Consider the following 21,378-nt stretch of genomic DNA (forward strand, 5'->3'; position numbering starts at 1 on the left):
ATTGAACCTGGGACCCTCCAGTCCACAGGCCGACGCTCTATCCACAGAGCCAAACCGGTTAGGGCTAACTTTTTTTTTTTACTTGCAAAGATACGTATTGCAGTGTTGTCCATAGGGGGAAAATATTAGAAACAAAATGTTACAGCCCATAAAAGTAGAATGGTTTGAAAAATTATGACATAGCCACACCATAGAATATTATGTGGCCATTAAAAGACAATGAATTATGATTCTGATCAAAGGCACACACCTTGGTTGCAGGTCGATGTGTCTCTATCACATCAATTTTTCTCTCTGTCTCTCTCTCTCCCTTCCACTCTCTCTAAAAATCAATGGAAAAATATCCTCAGGTGAGGATTAACAACAACAACAAAAGACAATGAATTAGAGCTATGCCAGGTGACTTAGAAGAGTTTCCTTGAGGGAGAAAAGTATTGGTAATATCCCATTTTCAATGTTCCATGTATTGTGTGTGTATATGTAAAATGGCTAGGTGGACCCCAGCTGGCATGGCTCAGTGGTTGAGCATCAACCTATGAACCAGGAGGTCATGGTTCAATTCCTGGTCAGGGCACATGCCTGAGTTGTGGGCTTGATCCCCAGTAGGGGCATGCAGGAGGCAGCCGATCAATGATTTTCTCTTACCACTGATGTAGTAATAACCTTTTGTCTGCTGTTTGTAGCAAATATTTTTCTTACAGTTTCTCTTTAGCTTTGCATATATTTTTCTTTATATATACCAAGTATTTTTCTCTTTATATAGTCCAATGTGCCCAGTTTTTCCATTGTCACTCGAGGATATTATTTTTTTAAAAAAATATATATTTTATTGATTTTTTACAGAGAGAAAGGGCGAGGGATAGAGAGTTAGAAACATCAATGAGAGAACCACTGATCAGCTGCCTCCTGCACACCCCTGACTGAGGATGTGCCCGCAACCAAGGTACATGCCCTTGACCAGAATCGAACCCAGGACTCTTCATTCCTCAGGCCGATGCTCCATCCACTGAGCCAAACCAGCCAGGGCAAGGATATTATTTCTTAAAAAAAAAATCTCGCCCTAACCGGTTCAGCTCAGTGGATAGAGCTTCGGCCTGTGGAATGAAGGGTCCCGGGTTCGATTCTGGTCAAGGGCATGTATCTTGGTTGCAGGCACATCCCCAGTAGGAGGTGTGCAGGAGGCAGCTGATTGATGTTACTCTCTCATCGATGTTTCAAACTCTCTATCCCTCTCCCTTCCTCTCTGTAAAAAAAAAAAAAAAAAAAAAAAAAAAAATCAATAAAAAAAATATATATTTTTTAAAAATCTCTAAATGTCCCTAGAACTATATATTAAATATTATCTTGTTACATTTTTGGATGGGGCTGTTCTGCCATTGTGTGTTTATATCTGTTTGTGTGTGGTTTGTCTATATGTGTGTGTCACAAGTATGCTCTTATATCTGATTCCCATGTCCTCCATTTGTTCACACATAGTTTTCCCAGTGTCAAATGAGAATTGAAGGAATAACAGATGTGCTGGACCCACTAGGATACATAAGAAGGTACAGTAAGCCCTAATCAGTTTGGCTCAGTGGATAGAGTGTCGGCCTGCAGACTGGAAGGTCCCAGGTTCGATTCCGGTCAAGGGCATGTACCTAGGTTGCAGGCACATCCCCAGTAGAGGTGTGCAGGAGGCAGATGATCAATGTTTCCCTCTCATCGATGTTTCTAACTCTCTATCCCTCTCCCTTCCTCTCTGTAAAAAGAAATAAAAAATTAAAATATATTAAAAAAAAGAAAGAAGAAAGCAGTTCTGACCTGTCTCCTTAGAAGTGTGGATGTAGGCTGGACTCTGGGCCAGCTCCCTGGCCCACTTTGCTAAATGACTGGGTGCTGGGGCAGGACGAACCTCCTTCCACCAGGTCCAGAGTCTGGCAAACGGGGGCTTCACCCCAGGCCTCCTAGATCCCCAAAGTCCCCCACACCCTTTTGGAGCCCCTGTGTACTGTCCTGCAAGTTGGGCTCCGCGTGAGTCCTATCCGTACCAGCAGAGGGCGCCATTCCCTAATATTCTCAGGGGCTGTGCCCGGCCGCCAGGTATCGCGCCCTCAGCTCTAGGTGAGTGAGGGACCAGGTGCCGCGCACTTAGATTTGTATGGAGTCCCCCGAGGCGAGTCGCTCTGGAGAGGGGCCAGGCCTGGTCAGCTAGGGCAAGCCCATGACCCCCGACATAGTCCCGAGGGGCTGAAGCCTTTGGCCTGCGTCTCCAAGTGGCTGCAGCCAAGGGCATGGCGGGTGGAGGTTCACAGTCCGGCATTTGGGACCCGATGGACGAAGCGTCTCAGGCCGCCGAGGGTGAGATGACCCGAATGTCCCCCTCAGCCACGCAGGTCGTCCAGCGAACGCGGCCCAGGGGCGCGCCCAGACCTGAACATGGGTGGACGCGCAGCTCAGGCAGCACCTCCCCAAATCCCATCAGGATCCTGGCGCGCATCCCCAGGGAACACATGAGCGCACGCAGGGTGAGGCTTTCTTTCAGGGACTTTACTCAAACACTGAAAGGTCGCAAGAAGAGGAGGCGGGGAGGGGGGGGGGGTCCCGCGATGACGCACCCCTTGTTTAGCGGTAGCTGGAGGCCAGCGCCCAAATCACGTGGCTCAGAAACTTGTTCAGCGAGGCCTGCAGGGCGGGGCTGAAGTCTCCGGGGTAGTGCCGGGCGAGGGTGACCAGCAGGCAGTGGCCCAGCAGCTGCGGAGGGATGGAGTCATCCCCACCGGGGTCCATCTGTCCGCCCGCACCCGCCCTTGTGAACTGCCCCCCTCCCTCCCGCGAGAGGGCCCAGCCCCCACCGCGCTTGCTCACCTCGAAGTTGACGGGGTTCACCTGCAGCTTGTGCGCGTGCAGGTCGCTCAGAGCCGACAGGGCGCGGGGCAGGTCGTCCAGGTGGTTCACGGCCAGGGTCAGCGCGTCAGCCACCTTCTGGCCGTGGGCTTTGACCTGGGCGGAGCCGGGTCTCAGGTCCAGGTGGGCGAAGTATGTCTTGGTGGAGGGGAAGGCCAGGAAGGTCCTTCGGGAGGAACGGCTAGTGAGGTGCGCCCCTGAGTCGGGGCTGGAGGGGGAGGGCCGCGGGAGGGCGGGGATCCATCCCCCGGGCGAGCAGGAAGGCAGGGGAGCCCCGAGGGCGTAGGGCCGGCCCGCACCTCTCCAGGGCCTCCGTGGTGTAGACGCCCACGTTGGTATCCAGTTTTCTCCAGAGCGCGCGCACTGCAGCCTGGTCTGCCGCCGACAGCGCCATGGTGCGGCCGCGGGCCCCGAGCGAGCTTCTGTGATGGCTGCGCCCGCGCCCAACGGCCAGCAGGTCCCCCTGGCCTCTAGGGGGCGCCACGCTGCAGAGTCTGGTCCAGAGGGATCCAGAAGCGTCCCATCTCCATCTGCTCTGACCTGGGACCTTTCCAATCGCTCTGGACCCTGAGGCCCCCGTTTTTGTAGAGGTCACTGTATGGAAACTAATACTTTAATACATATCATTATCAGGTAACACAACATTTTAGCGGCGAGTTTAGCATTGCATGTCAGCTTATTCTACCTTCCAAGTCTATTATGACACCTCCCTCAGTCTATTTTATCATTTATTGTATAAAGTGAATATAATTTCTTCTTCCCAAGGCTGTTGTGAGAATTAAGTGGATAAGAAATGTTAAATGCTTCATGTATAGCAGGTATGCCTTTCGGGACAGTGAACATTTATTTAGTATCTAGGATGAATGGTAATAAGAGCTCATACCTATGTGGCACCACTCTTTTTGTTGTTGTGGTGGTGGAGGTGGTAAAATTCATATAACATAAAATTTGCCATCTTAGTCATTTTAAAGTATACAATTTGGTGGCCTTAATTACATTTACACTGTTGTACAACCATTACCATTGTCCCATTCCAGAACTCTTTTCGTCATTTCAAATAGAGACTCTGTATCCATTAGCAGTCATTCCATAACCTTCCTGCTCCAGCCCCTGCCAACAACCAACCTGTACTCTGTCCCTGTGATTTGCCTATTCCAGATATTTCATATCAATAGAACCATGCAGTATATGGTCTTTTGTGTCTGGCTTTTTTCACTTAGCTCATTTTCAAGGTGTATCCACCTTGTGTTATGTATCTATACTCCTTTGCTTTTTTTATTGCTGAACAACATTTTATTGCACCACATTTTGTTGGTCTATTCAATAGACTCTATTGGTTGATGAATATTTGGGTTGTTCCTTCATTTTTTCTTAATAATAAAATAAAGAAGACTGCCTCTTACTGAGAGCTCAGACTGTGTCACCAGCTGTGTAAACACATCACAAACTGAGGCAGGGGACCTGCTGTCTCATTTTTCAAGGACCACTCTTCCCCCTCCCCCACCATTGACCACTCTTGAACCCAGGAAAGAAAGGGCACTGCTTTCAGTGGGAAGCTTGGACTGGACAGCAGCCAGGACCAGACCCTCAAGCCCTCACTCTGAGGCTGCAGCATGAGGGGCCTGCTCCATGGGGAGGAAGCACATCAGAGTGCAGGCTCCGTGGCCCTAGTTCTCCTCTCCCCTGCAGCACTGGGGGAAATCAGAGGGGCCAGCCTGCAGTGGATGCCCAGCTGGGCCCCAACACTGGGCCTCCAGACCTGTGATGGCTCCAGGACATCAGTAAATACAGAGTGAGCATCCTGGAGGTGGACCCAGGAGAAAAGGGTGCCACCAGGAAATTGCCTGGCATCTGCTATTGCTCTGCTCAAATCCAGTTTCATGGAGATGTGCATGTATTGGGAGGCACTGGATGGAGAGAGGAGCAATCAGCTGGAAAGAGTGTGACCTGTCTGTCTTCCCCACTGTCTAACTCGGGGAGGAGCCATGGGAGAGCTTAGAGGCCCTGGGCTGGAGACCCACCAATTCTGAATAAACGCTGCACAATGTAAAAATGGAAAACGAATTGAGTCAACTCCTGTTGAATAGCAAAAGCTCCAGAATGAAATGCAGGAAACACTCCAGGGTGAGAGAGGAAGGTTGCTCAGTGGATCCCAGGAAGTGACAGCGGCACTACTTCCATCCCCTCCTCTGCCCTTTTCTCCCCTTCCCTCTTCCTCCCTCCCCTTCCCTCTCTTAGCTGCTGCGGAGAGGCCCGTGGTCCGAAGCAGGGAGAACCACCCTCACCCCTGGCACGTTCGGGCACAGAGAACACAGGCCACACAGGCTGCAGCCCACTCAGACTTTATTCAAAGATAAGGATGTGCGGGTGGAGGAGCGCCAAGGGGCCCCGACCCAGGGCAGGGATGGCTGATCCAGGGCAGGGGTGGCCAACCCAGGGCGGGGATGGCCGACCCAGGGCAGGGGTGGCCGCGGCTCCAGCTTAACGGTACTTGGAGACCAGCACGGTGCTCACGGAGGCCATGAACTTGTCCAGGGAGGCGTGGATGGCAGGGGTGAACTCATTGGGGTGGTGGCAGGCCAGAGTCACCAGCAGGCAGTGGCTCAGGAGCTGTGAAGAGAGCGGTGTTAGGGGGCCTTAGGGCGAGGCCCCCCGCGCCGCGCCGCGCCACCTGCTGGACCCCACGGGAGCGCTCGGCCCGGATCCCTGCGGGGGATCCCAACTCACCTTGAAGTTGACGGGGTCCACACGCAGCTTGTAGGCGTGCAGGTCGCTCAGGGCGGACAGGGCGCCGGGCAGGTCATCCATGTGGGCCACGGCGTTACCCAGGGCGTCGCCAACCTTCTTGCCGTGGCCTTTGACCTGGGCAGAGCCGTGGCTCAGGTCGAAGTGGGGGAAGTAGGTCTTGGTGGTGGGGAAGCTCAGGAACATCCTGCGAGGAGAGGAGGGTGAGAGGCGGGTGTGGGTGTGGGTTGGGGGTGGGGGGTGCAGGGCAGGGTCATGGGCCTGGGATGCGGGCGCTGAGGGGAGGATGCAGGCGGAGGGCGGGGGTCGGGCGGCCGGGGTCGGGGTGGAGGCAGGCACAGGCGGTCCTCACCTCTCCAGGGCCTCTGCGCCATAGTCGCCAGCATGGCCGCCAACCTTTTCCCAGGCGGCCTTGATGTTGGTCTTGTCAGCGGGAGACAGCACCATGATTGCTTCTTTCTGGGTCTGTGCGAGGACCAGAAGGGTTGCGGGCGGGGAGAGTGAGGAACTTTTATGCCCGGGGCGCGAGGGGCACGCCCGCCGCGGCCGCGCTCATTGGCTGGATCGGAGCCGGGGATGCGCTGCTTGGCCAGCACGGCAGGGGGCGCCCTGCGCCGAATCTGCATCTGGCTAGAGCAGCGGGGGCTTTGTTCCTAGTTTGCGGAGGCGCCCAGTGTCCTGGGACAGGATATTTCTCTCTCGCAGGATGCGCTGCTCCTGAACCGCTGCGTCCAGCTCCCCCAGAAGTAGTCTCATGGCTCCCCAGCTGGTGGGGGACGGTTTGCAGAGGTGGGTGGATGCTGGCTCTTCCACTAAGTGAGCTCATGACACCCTTTGGGGTCTCTGAGCTTCCTCAGCCCGAGGTTGTTCTCACCTGAGGACGCGCCCTGGACCTCGGCTTGGTACACGCTGGGTGTGTTTAACTTTGGCAGAATCGGGGCATGAATGTGCTAGTGAGTGCGGGAAGGAAGGAAAGCCTGCCTAGTCCAGGACAGAAAGAGACAGACAGACAGGAGCACAAAGAGGTCGTTGCTCACATGTTGTCAAGAATTCCTTCCTGCCAAAACCGGTTTGGCTCAGTGGATAGAGCGTCGGCCTGCGGACTGAAAGGTCCCAGGTTCGATTCCGGTCAAGGGCATGTACCTGGGTTGTGGGCACATCCCCAGTAGGAGATGTGCTGGAGGCAGCTGATCGATGTTTCTCTCTCATCGATGTTTCTAACTCTCTATCCCTCTCCCTTCCTCTCTGTAAAAAATCAATAAAATATATTTTTTTAAAAAAAGAATTCCTTCCTGGAATCCTTCCTGCTTCCCTTCAGTCTTGATTCTTTCAGCCCCCAGCCCCCCACAAATAATCACTGTCCTTGACCACCCGCCGGGGAGGAACATACTGAGGAGCTGGGGTGGGAGGCTCCCAGCTTCAGCTTCTCCCAGGGTGGTGGTCCTGAAGCCCTCCCTGTCTTAGGAACTCATCATGGTGGCCTCTCCTATTCAGGATCCCTGTGTAAATGTGTGAATGACTGTCTCTCTCCATGACTGACCAAAAGGTTCTGGTTCACCATGACAACACCCCCATCTGTCCCCCAAATGGTGCCTGACACAAGACTCACTAGGTAAATAGTGGTTGAAGTGATCAAGTTGCTGCTTAACAAGAGCTGAGCTTTCAGCCTAGCTAGGGATATAGACAGTCATCAGATCATCACACAAGCACATACAGTCTCACACCTTATTAAAGGGCCGAAGGAAGTATGAAGGGGGTGGCTGAGACCTTGAAGGATACTTGGGTCATGGTGGGCTTTCCTGAGGAAGTGAGACTGGAGGATGAGTAAGTATTAGGGTGGAAAGGGTGGTTTTAGAATGGAGGTGGATAGGTGTGGTGTGAAGAAGCTGGCCAGACTCTGCAGGATGGGGAAGGGAGGGACCCCTGGAGAAGCAATGAGAAGGGGCCGAAATTCCGGCTGGTGCAGTCCCCTTCCTGGTGACAAATGATGTTCCCTTGGTCTAGCTGGTGGGATGGAGTTCCTGATGAGGTTAAACATCAGAACTGGGTGAAGAGAAAGGGAGCAAGGAAACACGGATATGCCCTTTCTTGGGAGCCTGGAGGAAGACTTAGCTTTGGGGAGTGGGTTGGATGGGTTTCCTCCAGTCCAACCCTCTGCCCCCATCCCACCCCTAGGACCTTCACTCAAGACTTGCCCAGTGTGACCAAAACAGATCCAGAGACAGAGAAGCCTTGATAAGACCATCAAACCTCAGAGGGAAGGTAGGGGAGGGTGAGGGTAAAGGGGAGAGATCACCCAAAGGCTTATATGCAAGCATATAGGCCTAACCAATGGTCCCAGACAACAGGGGGCTGAGTGCATGAGTGGGGGCATGGGGGGTAATGTGGGGATAAGGACACATATGTAATAACTTCATCAATAAAGAAATTTAAAAAATAAAAAGACTTGCCCAGTGTGTCCAGGAGGAAGTGACGGTTAAGCTGACTTGGACAGAGAAGAAAGCAGCTTAGACAAGCCTCAGCAGCGCTCCCTTGGGCTCTGCCCTCTGTGTCTGCTCTTATCATCCTGTTCCTCCTGGACCCTTTCCCCACTTCATTCCATTTTCCCTTCCTACTACTCTTCGCTCTTTTTCTGACTCTGTCCACAGCCTCGGGCCCAGTCCTGGCTCTGAAAACAAAAGGGATAAGACCCTGTGGGCTAAGAAGCACCCAGTGCCATTTCTCAGCCGGCCTGGGACACACCCCTCCTTCTGCATCTGGCTGCAATCCTCCTGCCCCCCCCCCCCCCCAGCCCTTTAAGGCAAGACTTAGAGAACGGGCCTCAGTCTATAGCTTACCCTTCCCATATGGGGAGAGCTCCCACATATAAACAAGGAAAAACGGTTTAAGAGAACGATTGACAAAGGAAATTAACAAAAATGTAGAAGCAACCAATACTTTGCTGCAAATGACACAATGGAATAAACTAGCCAGAAGAGATGTAGAGAAGGCAAGGCTGAGTGAGAAGAGCAGGCTGCAGACAAATATCTATGTTAGGATGATATTTTTGACAAAAAAAAGAAGTGTAGTTGTAAATGGTGCTGTGTTCCCTCGGCACAGGATAGGAGCCAGTGGACTTAGTCCCAAACTCTTCACTTGGGCTTCTGCAGCAGGAGGGGGGCAGCAGGGCAGAGGGTCATCTCCCATTTGAGTAACACAAAAGGGCTGTGTGTGTGTGTGTGTGTGTGTGTGTGATAACATAAGTGGATTTTAACTCATATCTTAATTGTTTTTTCCTTTTTAAATAAAAGTGAGGTGGGCCCTAGCCGGTTTGGCTCAGTGGATAGAACCTCAGCCTGTGGACTCAAGGGTCCCAGTTTGGATTCTGGTCAAGGGCACATGCCTGGGTTGCAGGGTCGATCCCCAGTACGGGGCATGTGGGAGGCAGCCAATCAATGATTCTCTCTCATCATTGATGTTTCTCTCCCTCTCCCTTCCTCTCTGAAATCAATATAAATATAATTAAAAAAATTAAAAATGAGTTGGTCTGTGAGGCCCAGGAAACGTGGATGGTGGAAGAGGGAAGCAAACTCCTCAGCTATTCAGAGCCCCATGTCCCCCCAAAAAGTGGAGAGCAAGGGGTTTGTGACTCTCCCCAAACTTTCATCCAGCATTGTGTGCTGTCCTAGAGACTGGGGCTGGGCTGGGCTGGGCACTGGGCTGAGAAGGTGTCCCTCAGGAGGCTGCAGAGGCAGGTGGGTGTGGAGTGCAGGACTTCAGCACTCAGGACAGGGGACTACCTAACCACAGTATTGCTCACAGTCCCATAGATCAGCTGGGGGACCCCAGGAGCCTCCAGCTACAGAATGGGGACCCTGGGTGGGGGGCGATGAGTTGGGGAACACAGGGCTGGGAACACTGAGCTATTAATGTGCCTCTTGAAGTGCAGAACAAGGAAGCAAGGCGCTCTGATAGAGTGCTCCCCCCAGTGCACCCTGAGTGCTGCAGACAACGCGTGCCCTCTATGCTGCCCAGACCCTTCTGCCACCTGGCTGCAGAGGGTTTTTGTGACCTAGGAAGGGTGCTTGGACTTTGATCCCCCTTCCAACCCACCTTCCCTCTGGGGGGGCGGGGGCAGGTGGGAGTCCCATAGAAGTGGTCTAGCACCTGCCTTTGCACCAGGAGAGGCATATTTGGGGAGTGTGATGGTTTTGCTTTGCTGTATTTTGATCTCCATAGTCTGTTTAACAGTCATCAGTCAGAGACACTTCAAAGTGGGGGGGGGCAGTTCTTACACTGCCCACCTCTGCCCCACAGGGGACCCTTGGAAGTCTGGCACCTCCTAGGACCAAAGCGTGGCTCAGCGCATTCCTGGAAGTGCCAACCGTAGATCCCTTCCCTCTTCCTCCCTCCCCTTCCCTCTCTTCGCCGGCTGCGGAGAGGCCCGTGGTCCGAAGCAGGGAGAACCACCCTCACCCCTGGCACGTTCGGGCACAGAGAACACAGGCCACACAGGCTGCAGCCCACTCAGACTTTATTCAAAGATCAGGGTGTGCGGGTGGCGGAGCGCCAAGGAGCCCCGACCCAGGGCAGGGGTGGCCGCGGCTCCAGCTTAACGGTACTTGGAGACCAGCACGGTGCTCACGGAGGCCATGAACTTGTCCAGGGAGGCGTGGATGGCAGGGGTGAACTCATTGGGGTGGTGGCAGGCCAGAGTCACCAGCAGGCAGTGGCTCAGGAGCTGTGAAGAGAGCGGTGTTAGGGGGCCTTAGGGCGAGGCCGCCCCGCGCCGCGCCACCTGCTGGACCCCACGGGAGCGCTCGGCCCGGATCCCTGCGGGGGATCCCAACTCACCTTGAAGTTGACGGGGTCCACACGCAGCTTGTAGGCGTGCAGGTCGCTCAGGGCGGACAGGGCGCCGGGCAGGTCATCCATGTGGGCCACGGCGTTACCCAGGGCGTCGCCAACCTTCTTGCCGTGGCCTTTGACCTGGGCAGAGCCGTGGCTCAGGTCGAAGTGGGGGAAGTAGGTCTTGGTGGTGGGGAAGCTCAGGAACATCCTGCGAGGAGAGGAGGGTGAGAGGCGGGTGGGGGTGGGGGTTGGGGGTGGGGGGTGCAGGGCAGGGTCATGGGCCTGGGATGCGGGCGCCGAGGGGAAGCTGTAGGCGGGGGTCGGGCGGCCGGGGTCGGGGTGGAGGCAGGCACAGGCGGTCCTCACCTCTCCAGGGCCTCTGCGCCATAGTCGCCAGCATGGCCGCCAACCTTGTCCCAGGCGGCCTTGATGTTGGTCTTGTCAGCGGGAGACAGCACCATGATTGCTTCTTTCTGGGTCTGTGCGAGGACCAGAAGGGTTGCGGGCGGGGAGACTGAGGAACTTTTATGCCCGGGGCGCGAGGGGCACGCCCGCCGCGGCCGCGCTCATTGGCTGACGCGATCCCAGGAGGTGGGGCCGAGGGCACCGTCCGGAGAGAGGCAGCCCGCGGCGCTTCCAAGTCCCCCTCGCCCTCTGGGTCCCCCGCGGGCTGAGTTGCCGCTCCCCGGGGTCCCTCTACTGCCGCGCCAGAGCTCCGGTTCGCACACGGGTTCCGGAGCCGCCCAATCCCCGTGCACCCCCCTGTGGCCGGGCCGGGTGAGCCTGCAGGTATCTGTCTGCCTGTCCTGGAAGGGAGCCCAATTTTTCTGAATTGAAACATGCTGCCTTTGGACCAGACTTTGCCCAGTACCAACAGCTTGGGGTGGGGAACCTATTTTCTGCCAAGGGCCTTTTGGGTATTTATAACATCATTGGCTGGCCATCCAAAATTATCACATTAAAATTAGTCTGGCCCTCGCTGGTTTGGCTCAGTGGATAGAGTGTTGGCCTGCGGACTGAAGGGTCCCAAGTTTGATTCCAGTCAAGGGCACATGCCTGAGTTGCAGGCTGGATCCCCAGTGGGGAATGTGCAGGAGGCAGAGGATCAGTGATTTTCATCACTGATGTGTCTACCTCTCCCTCTCCCTTCATCTCTAAAGTCAACATATATATATATTAAAAAAATTAGTCTGGTATATTTGGTCAAACATTTAATGAACTCACCCCTGATGCCTTGGCAGGGCCAGACCAAATGATTTCGAGGGCCTTATACGGCCCCTGGGCTGGAGGTTCCCCACCCCAACAATAAAGGATAATATAGGGTGAATCCTCCACACCCTCCTGCTCCCAGGGATCGGCAGGCCTCCCGGTCAGCAGGGGAACTCGGCTGAGCCATCGTCAGGGCTAGTGTCCAGCATCCCTCTCAGACTTGGGCGTCCACCTCTCTGCTGGGGGTCCTGTCCCATCCCCACCGTCTATACAGACCTGGCCAGTCCTCATTCAGAGTCTGCAGAGCACCAGAGCCCGCTCCCCGCTTCTGGTTTCTTGTCCGCCAAGGTTATGGTGGAAAGCTAAGGCTTCTGCCCCAATCAGCAGGAATAGAGATTGGGGTGAGGGGTTGGGAGGTGGCCTTGTCCAGAAAACCCTTAGAGACTGAGATGCTGGGGCTGGGATGTGGGGTGGAGGTTGGGCTGCCATAGTCCTGCCAGACACTGACCCTGTATTATGTTCTCAAATATTATTGCAAATCAAGCAAGGTTGTGTGTCCCCCCATCCAGGTGCATTCGGCTGAGATCACAGCTTGCTGGTGTGACCTGGTTGGAAACCTGCTCTGTCTGCCAGGTTGTGGGGATAGGAGTTCCTCCGAACTCTCATCCCTAACCCAGGGCATTCAGAGAAAGGGGCTAGCCTGGCCCAGGGCGAGGGCTGCTGCAGATGGGGGGGGGGGGGGATGGTGGGAATGTGGAAGGAAGCGGAAAGGAACAGGGAGGAGGGTCCCAGAGCCCTGGGCCCCGCATTCTGTTTGACCTCAGACCGGGAACTTGGCCCCTGTGCCTGGTGCCTACATCTTTCTGCAAAGGGGGCTGAGATTCATGCTGGCAGCTCCCAGTGCGAAGTGGGGGTGCAGGGGGAATACATGGATGAGTGAATGCGATGTGCTTTGCGAACCGTATGATTTGGCTCCGGTGTCGGATGCGCGCTGAAACCTTAGAGGACCCCCCCGCCCCCGTTCCAGCACCCACTCTGCCCCCCACCCCCGCCACTGGAGGGCAACTCTTTTGTTCACACCTTCGAATGAATATCCTGTTCAGACCGGGGATTGTCAGCCCGGAACCGCCCTCATTCCAAGTCTGGAGAGCTCCCAGGGTCGCTCCCGGGCGTTCCCTGGTCGGCAAAGCTTCGGGGAGTTCCCTAAGACTCCAGGAGGCTCCCCGGGGACCCGAGCCTCTCTGCCCAGCACCAAACGTCGGCCCAAAGACCCAAAGACTACGCGTGCGCACGGTCCCGCCTTTTGAGGCCTGTTTATTGACAAGTGGGACACAGGGCTCAGCGGTACTTCTCCGTTAGCACGATGGCCACGCCCGTCAGGAACTTATCCCACGCCGCCTGCATCTCCACCGTGAACTCGTCCTGTAGGTGGGAGGCCAGCACCACCTGGAAACACTGGATCAGCAGCTGCAGGAGAAGGGGGGCGGGTGAAAGGGTGCCCCCCCCAGTTCCTTCAGGAACCCCCCAATCCTCAGCTTCACGCGAACCCCACTGCGGCCCGGGCTGCCTCACTGGGAAATTGGCGGGGTCCACGCGGAGCACGTGCGCGTGCAGGTCTGCCAGCGGGCTCAGGACCGCGCGCAGGTTGTCCACGTGCTGCGCCGCCACGCCCACCGCCTCCAGCATTTGTCGTCCGTGGCTCAGCAGTTGCACCTCGTCGGGGAAGGCGCCCAGGTGCGTGAAGTAGAGCTTGGTGCTGGGGTACACGGTGAAGAGCCTGCGGGAGCAGGTCAGTGGGAGAGCGGGCAGCGTGGGATCCTGCAGCTCCTGCACCGCCCAGACCCCTGGAGACCCCGCCCCCCTCCCCCGCGCCCCGCTTAGGCCTGACACCCCTGACTCCACTTCCCTGCATCCTGGAGACTCCCCCCCACCCACCTGAGTAGCAGCTCCGCCCCGAACGGCGCTTCGTGTCCTGCGATCAGGTCCCAGACCTGCGCGATGTGTGCGCGCTCCTGAGCGCTGAGCATGGTGCCGGCGAGGCGCGCTCTGGGGGCGCCGGCCGCCGCCCGGGCTCCTTATAGCAGCACCCGCCCTCCTCCACCGCAGGGCGCCCCGCCCGCTGTTGTGCGCCCCAGCGCCGCGGGCAGGCGGGCACCCTCGGCCTCAGGCCGCGGCCTCGGCGGTCCCAGGGTGACGCGCTGGCGTCGCTGAGCGCGGGGGCCTTGGCTGCAACGCAGACTTCAGCGGGATCTGCAGTGCCTTCCCTGCGGGCAAGGTTCCGGCTGCGAGCGCCAGAAGGGAGTTGGTGGAGGGATCAGGAGAAAGAGCGCGGGGCAGGGAAACCCCTTTTCCCCGAGGGGCCTGGAAGGGAGCGGCATCAGGGGTCCCGGCGGGCAGCACGGGAGGTAGGATAGGTGTTGAAGAAAAGTCCCCGAGTCCTCCCACACAACCCACACGCCGGCGGAGGGAAGCCCCATCTTTGCGCGATTGGTAAAGACCAGAGCAAACAGCGGGGCGTGCCCGCGGCTGCGGGGCTCTCCCCCGCCTCCTCCCCGGGGGTCCGTAGGCGCAGGGGCCGCCCCCAAACGCGCCGAGAGTAGCCGCCAGCCCCGGAGTGAACTATCCTCACTTTGTTTCCTCCTCCCCGCTGTACCGAGGACACAGGACCGGCTCATTCCATCCTCAGCGGTTTATTGGGGAATTAAGGGAGGAGCAGTGGGCGGGCTCAGAGGTCAAGCAGAGGTCGCAGCCTGTCCTCTGGGGCTGCGCTCAGCGGTATTTCTCGGTCAGGACGCTGGACACAAGGGACAGGAACTTGTCCCAGGCGGCGTAGGTGTCGGCCGTGAAGTCCGAGTCCGCGGGTAAGTGCGAGGCCACCGCGATCAGCAGGCAGTGGGCCAGGAGCTGGCGGGGGAGGGCTGCTCAGCGCGCGGCTGGAGGGGGCCTTAGGGTGGGGGAATGGAGCCCTTTTCTTGGAGACCTTTCCCTCCTCGCATCCCGGCCTGGCCTCTGCCCTGACCAGCCAGGACCCCGCCCCCGCGCTCACCTTGAAGTTGACAGGGTCCACGCGCAGAATGTAGGCGTGCAGCTTGCTCAGCTTGGACAGGGCGCTGGCGATGTCAATGCTCTTGACCGCGTCGCCCACTGCGGCCACCACCTTGGAGCCGTGGGAGCGCAGGTGCGCAGAGCCGGGTGCAGGTCGAAGTGTGGGAAGTAGGTCTTGGTCTGGGGGTAGCTGGCGAAGAGCCTGCGGATGGGGGGCGGGACGTGAGCTCAGGAAGAGGGGCTGCCACCTCTCCACCATCCCTCCCCTCTTCTCTGAACTGGAAGAATCCAAGTTTCACCCTGCCACAGGCCTTGCAAGCGTGGCAGGTCCCACTTCTCCCCCAGCCTGGAGTCTCCCACCCAAGCTCCACCCTCCTTACCTGGAGGCCCCGCATACCCTCCCACTACCCCACCTGGCCTGTTCCCACCACAGCAGCTCCTGCCTGGTCTCCTGGCTTCCAGCTGTGTTGGGGACCGTCATGCTGCTGGCAAAGTCTAAGCTGACCAGAGGACATGGCAAAGCCCTGGACTCTACCCTATGTCGATCCTGGAAGGTTTTAAGGTCGAAGCTCAGGAAAGGCTTAAATAGAGTTTGCAGCAAAGCGGAACTAGACAAGGCTTGACCGAGGCACGACCTCTGTGGCTAAAAGTATTAAAGGGCAAAAGTGCAGTTAAGCTAACATAACCTGATTGTCATAGTAAACATAGATAGATCTAGACAAAGCTTGCCCAGTCTTGCCCAGTCTTGCCCAGCCTGTAAGGATCCGCTACTTCCCTATGACAGGCCAAGCCCTAGCAGTGATCCATGAAGCATGACCAGCCACAGCTTAGTTATAAAACAATGTGTGTAAAGAATAAAGTTGCTGGTGCTGGTGCCTTGTGCCAGTCCTCCTAACAACGGTCTCTTGTATTTCATCCCACGCCACCTCTACCCTGCGGGACCCCTTGGGAGCGGGCCGCCACAATTGGCGCCCGAACAGGGACTTGAAGGTGGGCTTCGTGAGGACCCCGGAGTCATAGTTGGCCGAGTCAAGTAATAGTAAGTTTTGGGGAATTTGTATTCATTAGGAGTAAAACATGGGGCAATTAGAGACCAAAGAGTGCTCTCTATATGCGCAGATGTTAAAGAACATGCTGCAGGCAAGAGGGGCTCATGTCACAACTTCACAGCTAGAGCGTTTTTTAAATTTTGTGCAGGAAGTCTGCCCGTCGTTCCCTGAGGAAGGGACGGTAAATATAGGAGTTTGGCAGAAGGTCGGACAAAGGTTACGTGATTTTCATTCTGCAACTCCCATTCAGACACCGGTTAATACGTTTTTCTAATGGAATTTAATACGGGATTGTTTAGATCCCAGGCATGACCATAATCAACCATCTCTTAAGCCAGAAAAGAAGAAGAGAAATATTAAAAATTGCATAAGGAAGGAAGCACCTGCTCTTAATAATCTAAGAAATACTAGCTGTAAAGGATTGAAGTTTTTTTTTTTTTTAATATATTTCATTGATTTTTTACAGAGAGGAAGGGAGAGAGACAGAGAGCTAGAAACATCGACGAGAGAGTAACATCCATCAGCTGCCTCCTGCACATCTCCCACTGGGGAAGTGCCTGCAACCCAGGTACATGCCCTTGACCGGAATCGAACCTGGGACCTTTCAGTCCGCAGGCTGACGCTCCATCCGCTGAGCCAAACCGGCTTTGGCTAAAGGATTGAAGTTTTTAAGAATAAGGAATTATAAGAAGAAGATGAGAAATATTAAAAGGAAATTAATCAAATAGTACAGGCCAGTAAGCCAAATGTAATAATTAATATCTCTTAATAATTATAAAAATATATAATCTTTAAATCATATATACACATTTATATTTAATGGTCTTTCAAGTTAGATTTCAGAACTATAACCAAGGAATGACTTTGGGACATTTCATGGGCCCTGAAATGTTTTCAAAAGTTTATTCTCTTAAAGAATTTTTTAATAAAGCCAATTTAATATACTTAAAATCACATAAAAAGCTTTATTAAATAAAAAATTAATAAATATATATTTTAAGTTTTTGCCTCTAAGAAAGGGCAAAACAAGTTATTTTATTTAAAATTTCTTGAAATACAGCAATAAATTTTGGGATATCATTTAAAATAACAAAAGCTCCTTGCTACTACATTTTAAATTAGGCTAGAGATAGGCAGTATTTACACCTCGTAAATCAGACATAAAACTTTACTAAATTTACTAACTTTATTAATAAAGATACCTACCATAAGAAGCCAGTATCTTTATAAGCAATTAAATCCTAGTAAAGTAAATTCTTCACTCATATTACTAGAATCCCCTATAATCCCCAAGGACAAAGCATAGTTAAAAGGGCATATCGTTCCCTGAAAAATCAGATCTAAAAAACAAAGAAGGGGGAGCTAGGGGGTCCGTACTCTCCTCACCAAATATTACAACATTCACTATTTACTTTACATTTTTTTGAATCTGGACGCGCAGGGTTTGTCTGCTGCAGATCGACAATGGATCATGGGAGCCCATCGGGCTGCCTTAGTAAAATAGAAAGATCCTAACAGTATGGAGTTGCTAACTTGGGGAAGAGGGTATACTTGTGCTTAAGTTCCAGATGCAGACCCCAGTGACCTAGTTTACAATCGGATCTCTGAGGAAGAGGCAGAACACGCTCCAGTGGAGGCATCCTTGGCAGACCCTTCAGACGGAGATGGCCCCTCCTCACCTGGGGCTCTTTGAAGAGGCTGGATGCGGAAGCTCAAAGCATTCACTCGGAACTCTTCCTAGGAGTTAATTTTGGCTTTGGTCGCCTTGACGGGACTCTTGCCAGTGACTTTGGCTGAGGTTCAGTGGACTCATATGATTAATCCACCAACCTTCACTCTGCAGACTTGGACTAATCCTGATCCTCCTTTGACTACAAACGACTCGGACTATACTCAAGGGACTTGGGTGAGGCCCAATGGACATTTGGGGGACTCTCGTTTTCAAGCATTGTTTAACGAGACCCTCACCTGGAATGTACCCACTATTCCTCTGTATATTCCTTAATAGCTTTTATTATGTCTACTATGGTAATTATCTCTTCTGCTATCACATCAGGATTTGAACTAGGAAATGGGGCAAGTTTATATTAGTAGCTAGAGCAACGGGGCAAAATTGATTAATAAATACCTTGGTAACGGGACATTATTGATTAATTATAGTTTTATATAATTCACTTATGTTTTAGTAACTGCACTTAGCAACAATGATGAATTGTATAACTTTAAAATTACATGAGGAAATTATGACTATATCTAATTCTGAGTCTCCTTTGCTTCCACCCTCAGAGGTGGCCAAGCAAATCTTTGACACCCTCGAAGGGTGGTTTTCTCATTTTCATAGTTTGTCTATGCTATGGAGTGCTGCAATGACAATTAGCGTAATATTAATTATTCTTTATTTCTTACCAGTCGGCATCCGAATCCTCGGAGCCAGCTTGCGAGCTATCCAGACCTCCATCCATGAGCTTCGACTAAAAAACAAAGAAGGGGGAGATGTGGGGACCGTCATGCTGCTGGCAAAGTCTAAGCTGACCAGAGGACATGGCAAAGCCTTGGACTCTACCCTATGTTGATCCTGGAAGGTTTTAAGGTCGAAGCTCAGGAAAGGCTTAAATAGAGTTTGCAGCAAAGCGGAACTAGACAAGGCTTGACCGAGACACGACCTCTGTGGCTAAAAGTAGTAAAGGGCAAAAGTGCAGTTAAGCTAACATAACCTGATTGTCATAGTAAACATAGATAGATCTAGACAAAGCTTGCCCAGTCTTGCCCAGCCTGTAAGGATCTGCTACTTCCCTATGACAGGCCAAGCCCTAGCAGTGATCCATGAAGCATGACCAGCCACAGCTTAGCTATAAAACAGTGTGTGTAAAGAATAAAGTTGCTGGTGCTGGTGCCTTGTGCCAGTCCTCCTAACCCCGGACTCTTGTCTTTTATCCCATGCCACCTCTACCCTGCGGGACCCCTTGGGAGCGGGCCGCCACACAGCTGGGTCTGCACTGCCCGCCCTTCCACTCCCCCTGCCATGGCATCCAGCCCCTTCACCTCCTGTGACCAGAGGGGCCTCCTTCCGTCCCTTACCAGGCTTCCCGCTTCACCTTCTGCCAGAAATAAACTCTCCAGTGGCACCCGGAAGGCTCTTCAGAGAACCCTCCTCTGACCACGGTTTCCTCAGGGTCAGAGTCCCCAATGTCAGTGCTGGTCATAACCTGACTGCCTCAGAGGCAGTCAGGCCTCAGAAGAAACTTCATGCTCCTCCAGGTGCCTGTCCTGCGCAGGCCCCCGTGAGCCGGGGTCAGATGTCTGTGCAATTCATCTTCCCCAACTCCCTGACCCTCCCCAGACAACCTCGGAACTCACCGACGCCTCCGCACTGTCCCATCTTCACTGACCTTCGCAACATTTGTTTACAATGATATGATATGTTTTTTAAATTAAAGACGTTTTAAATCATATACTTTTTCATGGGTTTTATATTTGCATCTCTTAGCATAGTTTCAAAATGATGAAAGCCAAGTTGGCTCCACCGGGATGTTGGTAATATGCGAGGGAGCTGAGCAAATAGGGAGGTGTTCTGAGAACAAGGGGAGCCGGGTTTCTCACTATCGCAGGCGGGAGGCATGAACACGGAAAGGGAGAAGACAAGGACCAGCCATGTGACACTGGACTGTAATTAGAGATACTGGTATGAGGTCACGGTTTCGAATATACTTAGCATGTACAGAACAGATACATGTGTGTGTAGTTACTGATGTGTATGTGTGTGTGAAAATATATCTCCTAGTTCTGTCCGCTGAGACGACTCGCAGGAGTAACATTCCGGTAGCAGTGAACACAGCCCGCTCCCAGCTCTTGCTTTGCAGACATCATTCTCCGCCGGGAGGAAACGGAACTGTGTGGAGAAGTGGCTAATTTCATGCGGGTGCAGGGAAAGTACAAGAGGGGACTAGAACTTCTTACAGAAGAAACTAAGAAAGTACTCAAGGACGATGGGGATATGTCAGAGGATAGAGCAGCTGTTTGAAGGGACTCCCACTGTCCAAATCTGGGACAGTTTTAGGATCAAAATAAAGAGTGATTGGTAATAGATTATAACCCACTGAATAAAATGGGAACTGAGTTAATATGATATAAATTAAAAATGGAGAAGGAAAAGCTTTTCCTTTCAGTAGAATGCCTACTAATACGTACAGAAGAGATGATGGAGAATTGCTCTGGGCAACCATCACGGTAGCAATTGACGTAGGCAAGAGCCATTCATGGATGCTAAGACCAGTGGGTGAAATTATATAAAGAACAGATGGTATCCGAAGAAACCTGAAACACTAATTCGAAAGGATATATGCATCCCTATTGCAGCGTTATTTACAACAGCCAAGATTTGGAAGCAGCCCAAGCGCCCATCAGTAGATGAGTGGATAAAAAAGCTGTGGTACATTTACACAGTGGAAAATTACTCAGCCATAAAAAGAAGGAACTCTTACCCTGTGCGGCAGTATAGATGGACCCGGAGAGCATTATGCTAAGTGAAATAATCCAGTCAGAGAAAGTTACGTACCATATGATTTCACTCATATGTGGAATCTAATGAACAAAATAAAATAACACACAAAATAGAAACAGATTCATAGAGAACAGACTGACAGCTGTCAAGAGGGCTGAGTGAAAAAGGTGAAGGAATGAAGAAAAAACAAAACCAGAAAACCAAACTCATAGGCACAGACAACAATAGTATGGTGATTCCCAGAGGGAAAAGGGGGTGAAGGGAGGTGGAGGAGGGTATAAAGGGAATAAATGGTGATGAAAGGATACTGGACTTGTCCTTTATTGACATGTGGTGAACACAAAACACAATATAAGATGATGTTTTATAGAATTGTGCTCCTGAAACCTATATAATTTTATTAACCAATGTTACCCCAATAAATTCAATAAAAAGAATAGGATGTACACACAGTCTCAAAGCTTCACCTGTAAAAATGTATTATTTATCAATGAAAAAGCATAAAATACTTATTAATGAACTCTGCAGTGGAGAAACCTGGCAGACACCATTTCAACTGGCCAAAGTGAATATGACCAGTAAAGAGACAGCCAACAGCATGTGCTGATGGGAGGCATCGGCATGGACACGGTGTCACTTCTGTGATGTTCCCGCCCAAAATGCATCACCTAAATCTCTTCATGAGGACACCGCAGGAAAACTCAAACAGAGGGACATTCTACAAACTAAGTGGCATGTACTCTTCAAAACTATTGAAGTTGTTCAAGGAAAGACTGAATGCAAAGTGTGATCCTGGTAGGTAAAGGCTGTGACGGGGAAGGACATGTGCATGGGGTCTGTGCAGTGATGGGTTTGGCTCAGTGTGATCTCCTGATTTTGGTGGTTGTTTTCAGGCTATTCAGGCAAGTGATCTTGTTGGCTTTAGGAAATACACAAGATATTTAAGGGTATTAAAGAGAAATCATGTCTTCATCTTACACTCAAATGGCTCAGAAAGAGAGACGCGGTGAAGGCAAATGTTAAAATCAGGAATCTCAATGAAGAGTGTTTGGGAATGTTTTGTCTTATTTTATTTTACAAATGTATTGAGAAATAATTCACATACCATACAATTCA

General features: G+C 52.6%; 4 protein-coding genes and 1 pseudogene across 5 annotated transcripts; all 5 read right to left on the reverse strand.

The window, feature by feature from the left end:
• Positions 1 to 2,506: 2,506 nt before the first annotated feature.
• On the reverse strand, positions 2,507 to 3,505 carry HBQ1 (hemoglobin subunit theta 1). Its single transcript, XM_081090456.1, has 3 exons — positions 3,183 to 3,505; positions 2,845 to 3,049; positions 2,507 to 2,730 (listed from the first exon to the last, which is right to left on the reverse strand). Exons 1-3 carry the CDS (start codon positions 3,275 to 3,277, stop codon positions 2,602 to 2,604), a joined length of 429 nt encoding a protein of 142 aa, XP_080946582.1. The 5' UTR covers positions 3,278 to 3,505; the 3' UTR covers positions 2,507 to 2,601.
• Positions 3,506 to 5,209: 1,704 nt separating this feature from the next.
• LOC308518707 (hemoglobin subunit alpha-like) lies at positions 5,210 to 6,667 on the reverse strand. The gene is made up of 3 exons (XM_081090457.1): positions 5,981 to 6,667; positions 5,611 to 5,815; positions 5,210 to 5,493 (listed from the first exon to the last, which is right to left on the reverse strand). Exons 1-3 carry the CDS (start codon positions 6,073 to 6,075, stop codon positions 5,365 to 5,367), a joined length of 429 nt encoding a protein of 142 aa, XP_080946583.1. The 5' UTR covers positions 6,076 to 6,667; the 3' UTR covers positions 5,210 to 5,364.
• Positions 6,668 to 10,124: 3,457 nt separating this feature from the next.
• Positions 10,125 to 11,601, reverse strand: LOC308518708 (hemoglobin subunit alpha). Its single transcript, XM_081090458.1, has 3 exons — positions 10,825 to 11,601; positions 10,462 to 10,666; positions 10,125 to 10,348 (listed from the first exon to the last, which is right to left on the reverse strand). The coding sequence occupies exons 1-3, from the start codon at positions 10,917 to 10,919 to the stop codon at positions 10,220 to 10,222; spliced, it is 429 nt and encodes a 142-aa protein (XP_080946584.1). The 5' UTR covers positions 10,920 to 11,601; the 3' UTR covers positions 10,125 to 10,219.
• Positions 11,602 to 12,956: 1,355 nt separating this feature from the next.
• On the reverse strand, positions 12,957 to 14,345 carry HBM (hemoglobin subunit mu). Its single transcript, XM_081089951.1, has 4 exons — positions 14,297 to 14,345; positions 13,603 to 13,949; positions 13,240 to 13,444; positions 12,957 to 13,134 (listed from the first exon to the last, which is right to left on the reverse strand). The coding sequence occupies exons 2-4, from the start codon at positions 13,692 to 13,694 to the stop codon at positions 13,006 to 13,008; spliced, it is 426 nt and encodes a 141-aa protein (XP_080946077.1). The 5' UTR covers positions 13,695 to 13,949; positions 14,297 to 14,345; the 3' UTR covers positions 12,957 to 13,005.
• Positions 14,346 to 14,436: 91 nt separating this feature from the next.
• On the reverse strand, positions 14,437 to 15,193 carry LOC308518582 (hemoglobin subunit zeta-like; annotated as a pseudogene). Its single transcript has 3 exons — positions 15,126 to 15,193; positions 14,714 to 14,914; positions 14,437 to 14,571 (listed from the first exon to the last, which is right to left on the reverse strand). The product of its transcript is annotated as a hemoglobin subunit zeta-like (transcript).
• Positions 15,194 to 21,378: the final 6,185 nt, after the last annotated feature.

This window comes from Myotis nattereri (genome assembly GCF_964212035.1).
Source record: "Myotis nattereri genome assembly, chromosome: 4".
In the NCBI taxonomy this organism is placed as follows: domain Eukaryota; kingdom Metazoa; phylum Chordata; class Mammalia; order Chiroptera; family Vespertilionidae; genus Myotis; species Myotis nattereri.

What these genes read in the sequence shown, in the direction of transcription:
- LOC308518707 (XM_081090457.1), bottom strand. Translation starts at nt 6,075, where the DNA reads ATGGTGCTGTCTCCCGCTGACAAGACCAACATCAAGGCCGCCTGGGAA. An exon ending in GGCGCAGAGGCCCTGGAGAG is followed by an intron (nt 5,816 to 5,980) that starts GTGAGGACCGCC and finishes CTCTCCTCGCAG; the next exon opens with GATGTTCCTGAGCTTCCCCA. An exon ending in TGGACCCCGTCAACTTCAAG is followed by an intron (nt 5,494 to 5,610) that starts GTGAGTTGGGAT and finishes CTCTCTTCACAG; the next exon opens with CTCCTGAGCCACTGCCTGCT.
- HBM (XM_081089951.1), bottom strand. Translation starts at nt 13,694, where the DNA reads ATGCTCAGCGCTCAGGAGCGCGCACACATCGCGCAGGTCTGGGACCTG. An exon ending in GGGGCGGAGCTGCTACTCAG is followed by an intron (nt 13,445 to 13,602) that starts GTGGGTGGGGGG and finishes CTGCTCCCGCAG; the next exon opens with GCTCTTCACCGTGTACCCCA. An exon ending in TGGACCCCGCCAATTTCCCA is followed by an intron (nt 13,135 to 13,239) that starts GTGAGGCAGCCC and finishes CTTCTCCTGCAG; the next exon opens with CTGCTGATCCAGTGTTTCCA.
- HBQ1 (XM_081090456.1), bottom strand. Translation starts at nt 3,277, where the DNA reads ATGGCGCTGTCGGCGGCAGACCAGGCTGCAGTGCGCGCGCTCTGGAGA. An exon ending in ACCACGGAGGCCCTGGAGAG is followed by an intron (nt 3,050 to 3,182) that starts GTGCGGGCCGGC and finishes TTCCTCCCGAAG; the next exon opens with GACCTTCCTGGCCTTCCCCT. An exon ending in TGAACCCCGTCAACTTCGAG is followed by an intron (nt 2,731 to 2,844) that starts GTGAGCAAGCGC and finishes ATCCCTCCGCAG; the next exon opens with CTGCTGGGCCACTGCCTGCT.
- LOC308518708 (XM_081090458.1), bottom strand. Translation starts at nt 10,919, where the DNA reads ATGGTGCTGTCTCCCGCTGACAAGACCAACATCAAGGCCGCCTGGGAC. An exon ending in GGCGCAGAGGCCCTGGAGAG is followed by an intron (nt 10,667 to 10,824) that starts GTGAGGACCGCC and finishes CTCTCCTCGCAG; the next exon opens with GATGTTCCTGAGCTTCCCCA. An exon ending in TGGACCCCGTCAACTTCAAG is followed by an intron (nt 10,349 to 10,461) that starts GTGAGTTGGGAT and finishes CTCTCTTCACAG; the next exon opens with CTCCTGAGCCACTGCCTGCT.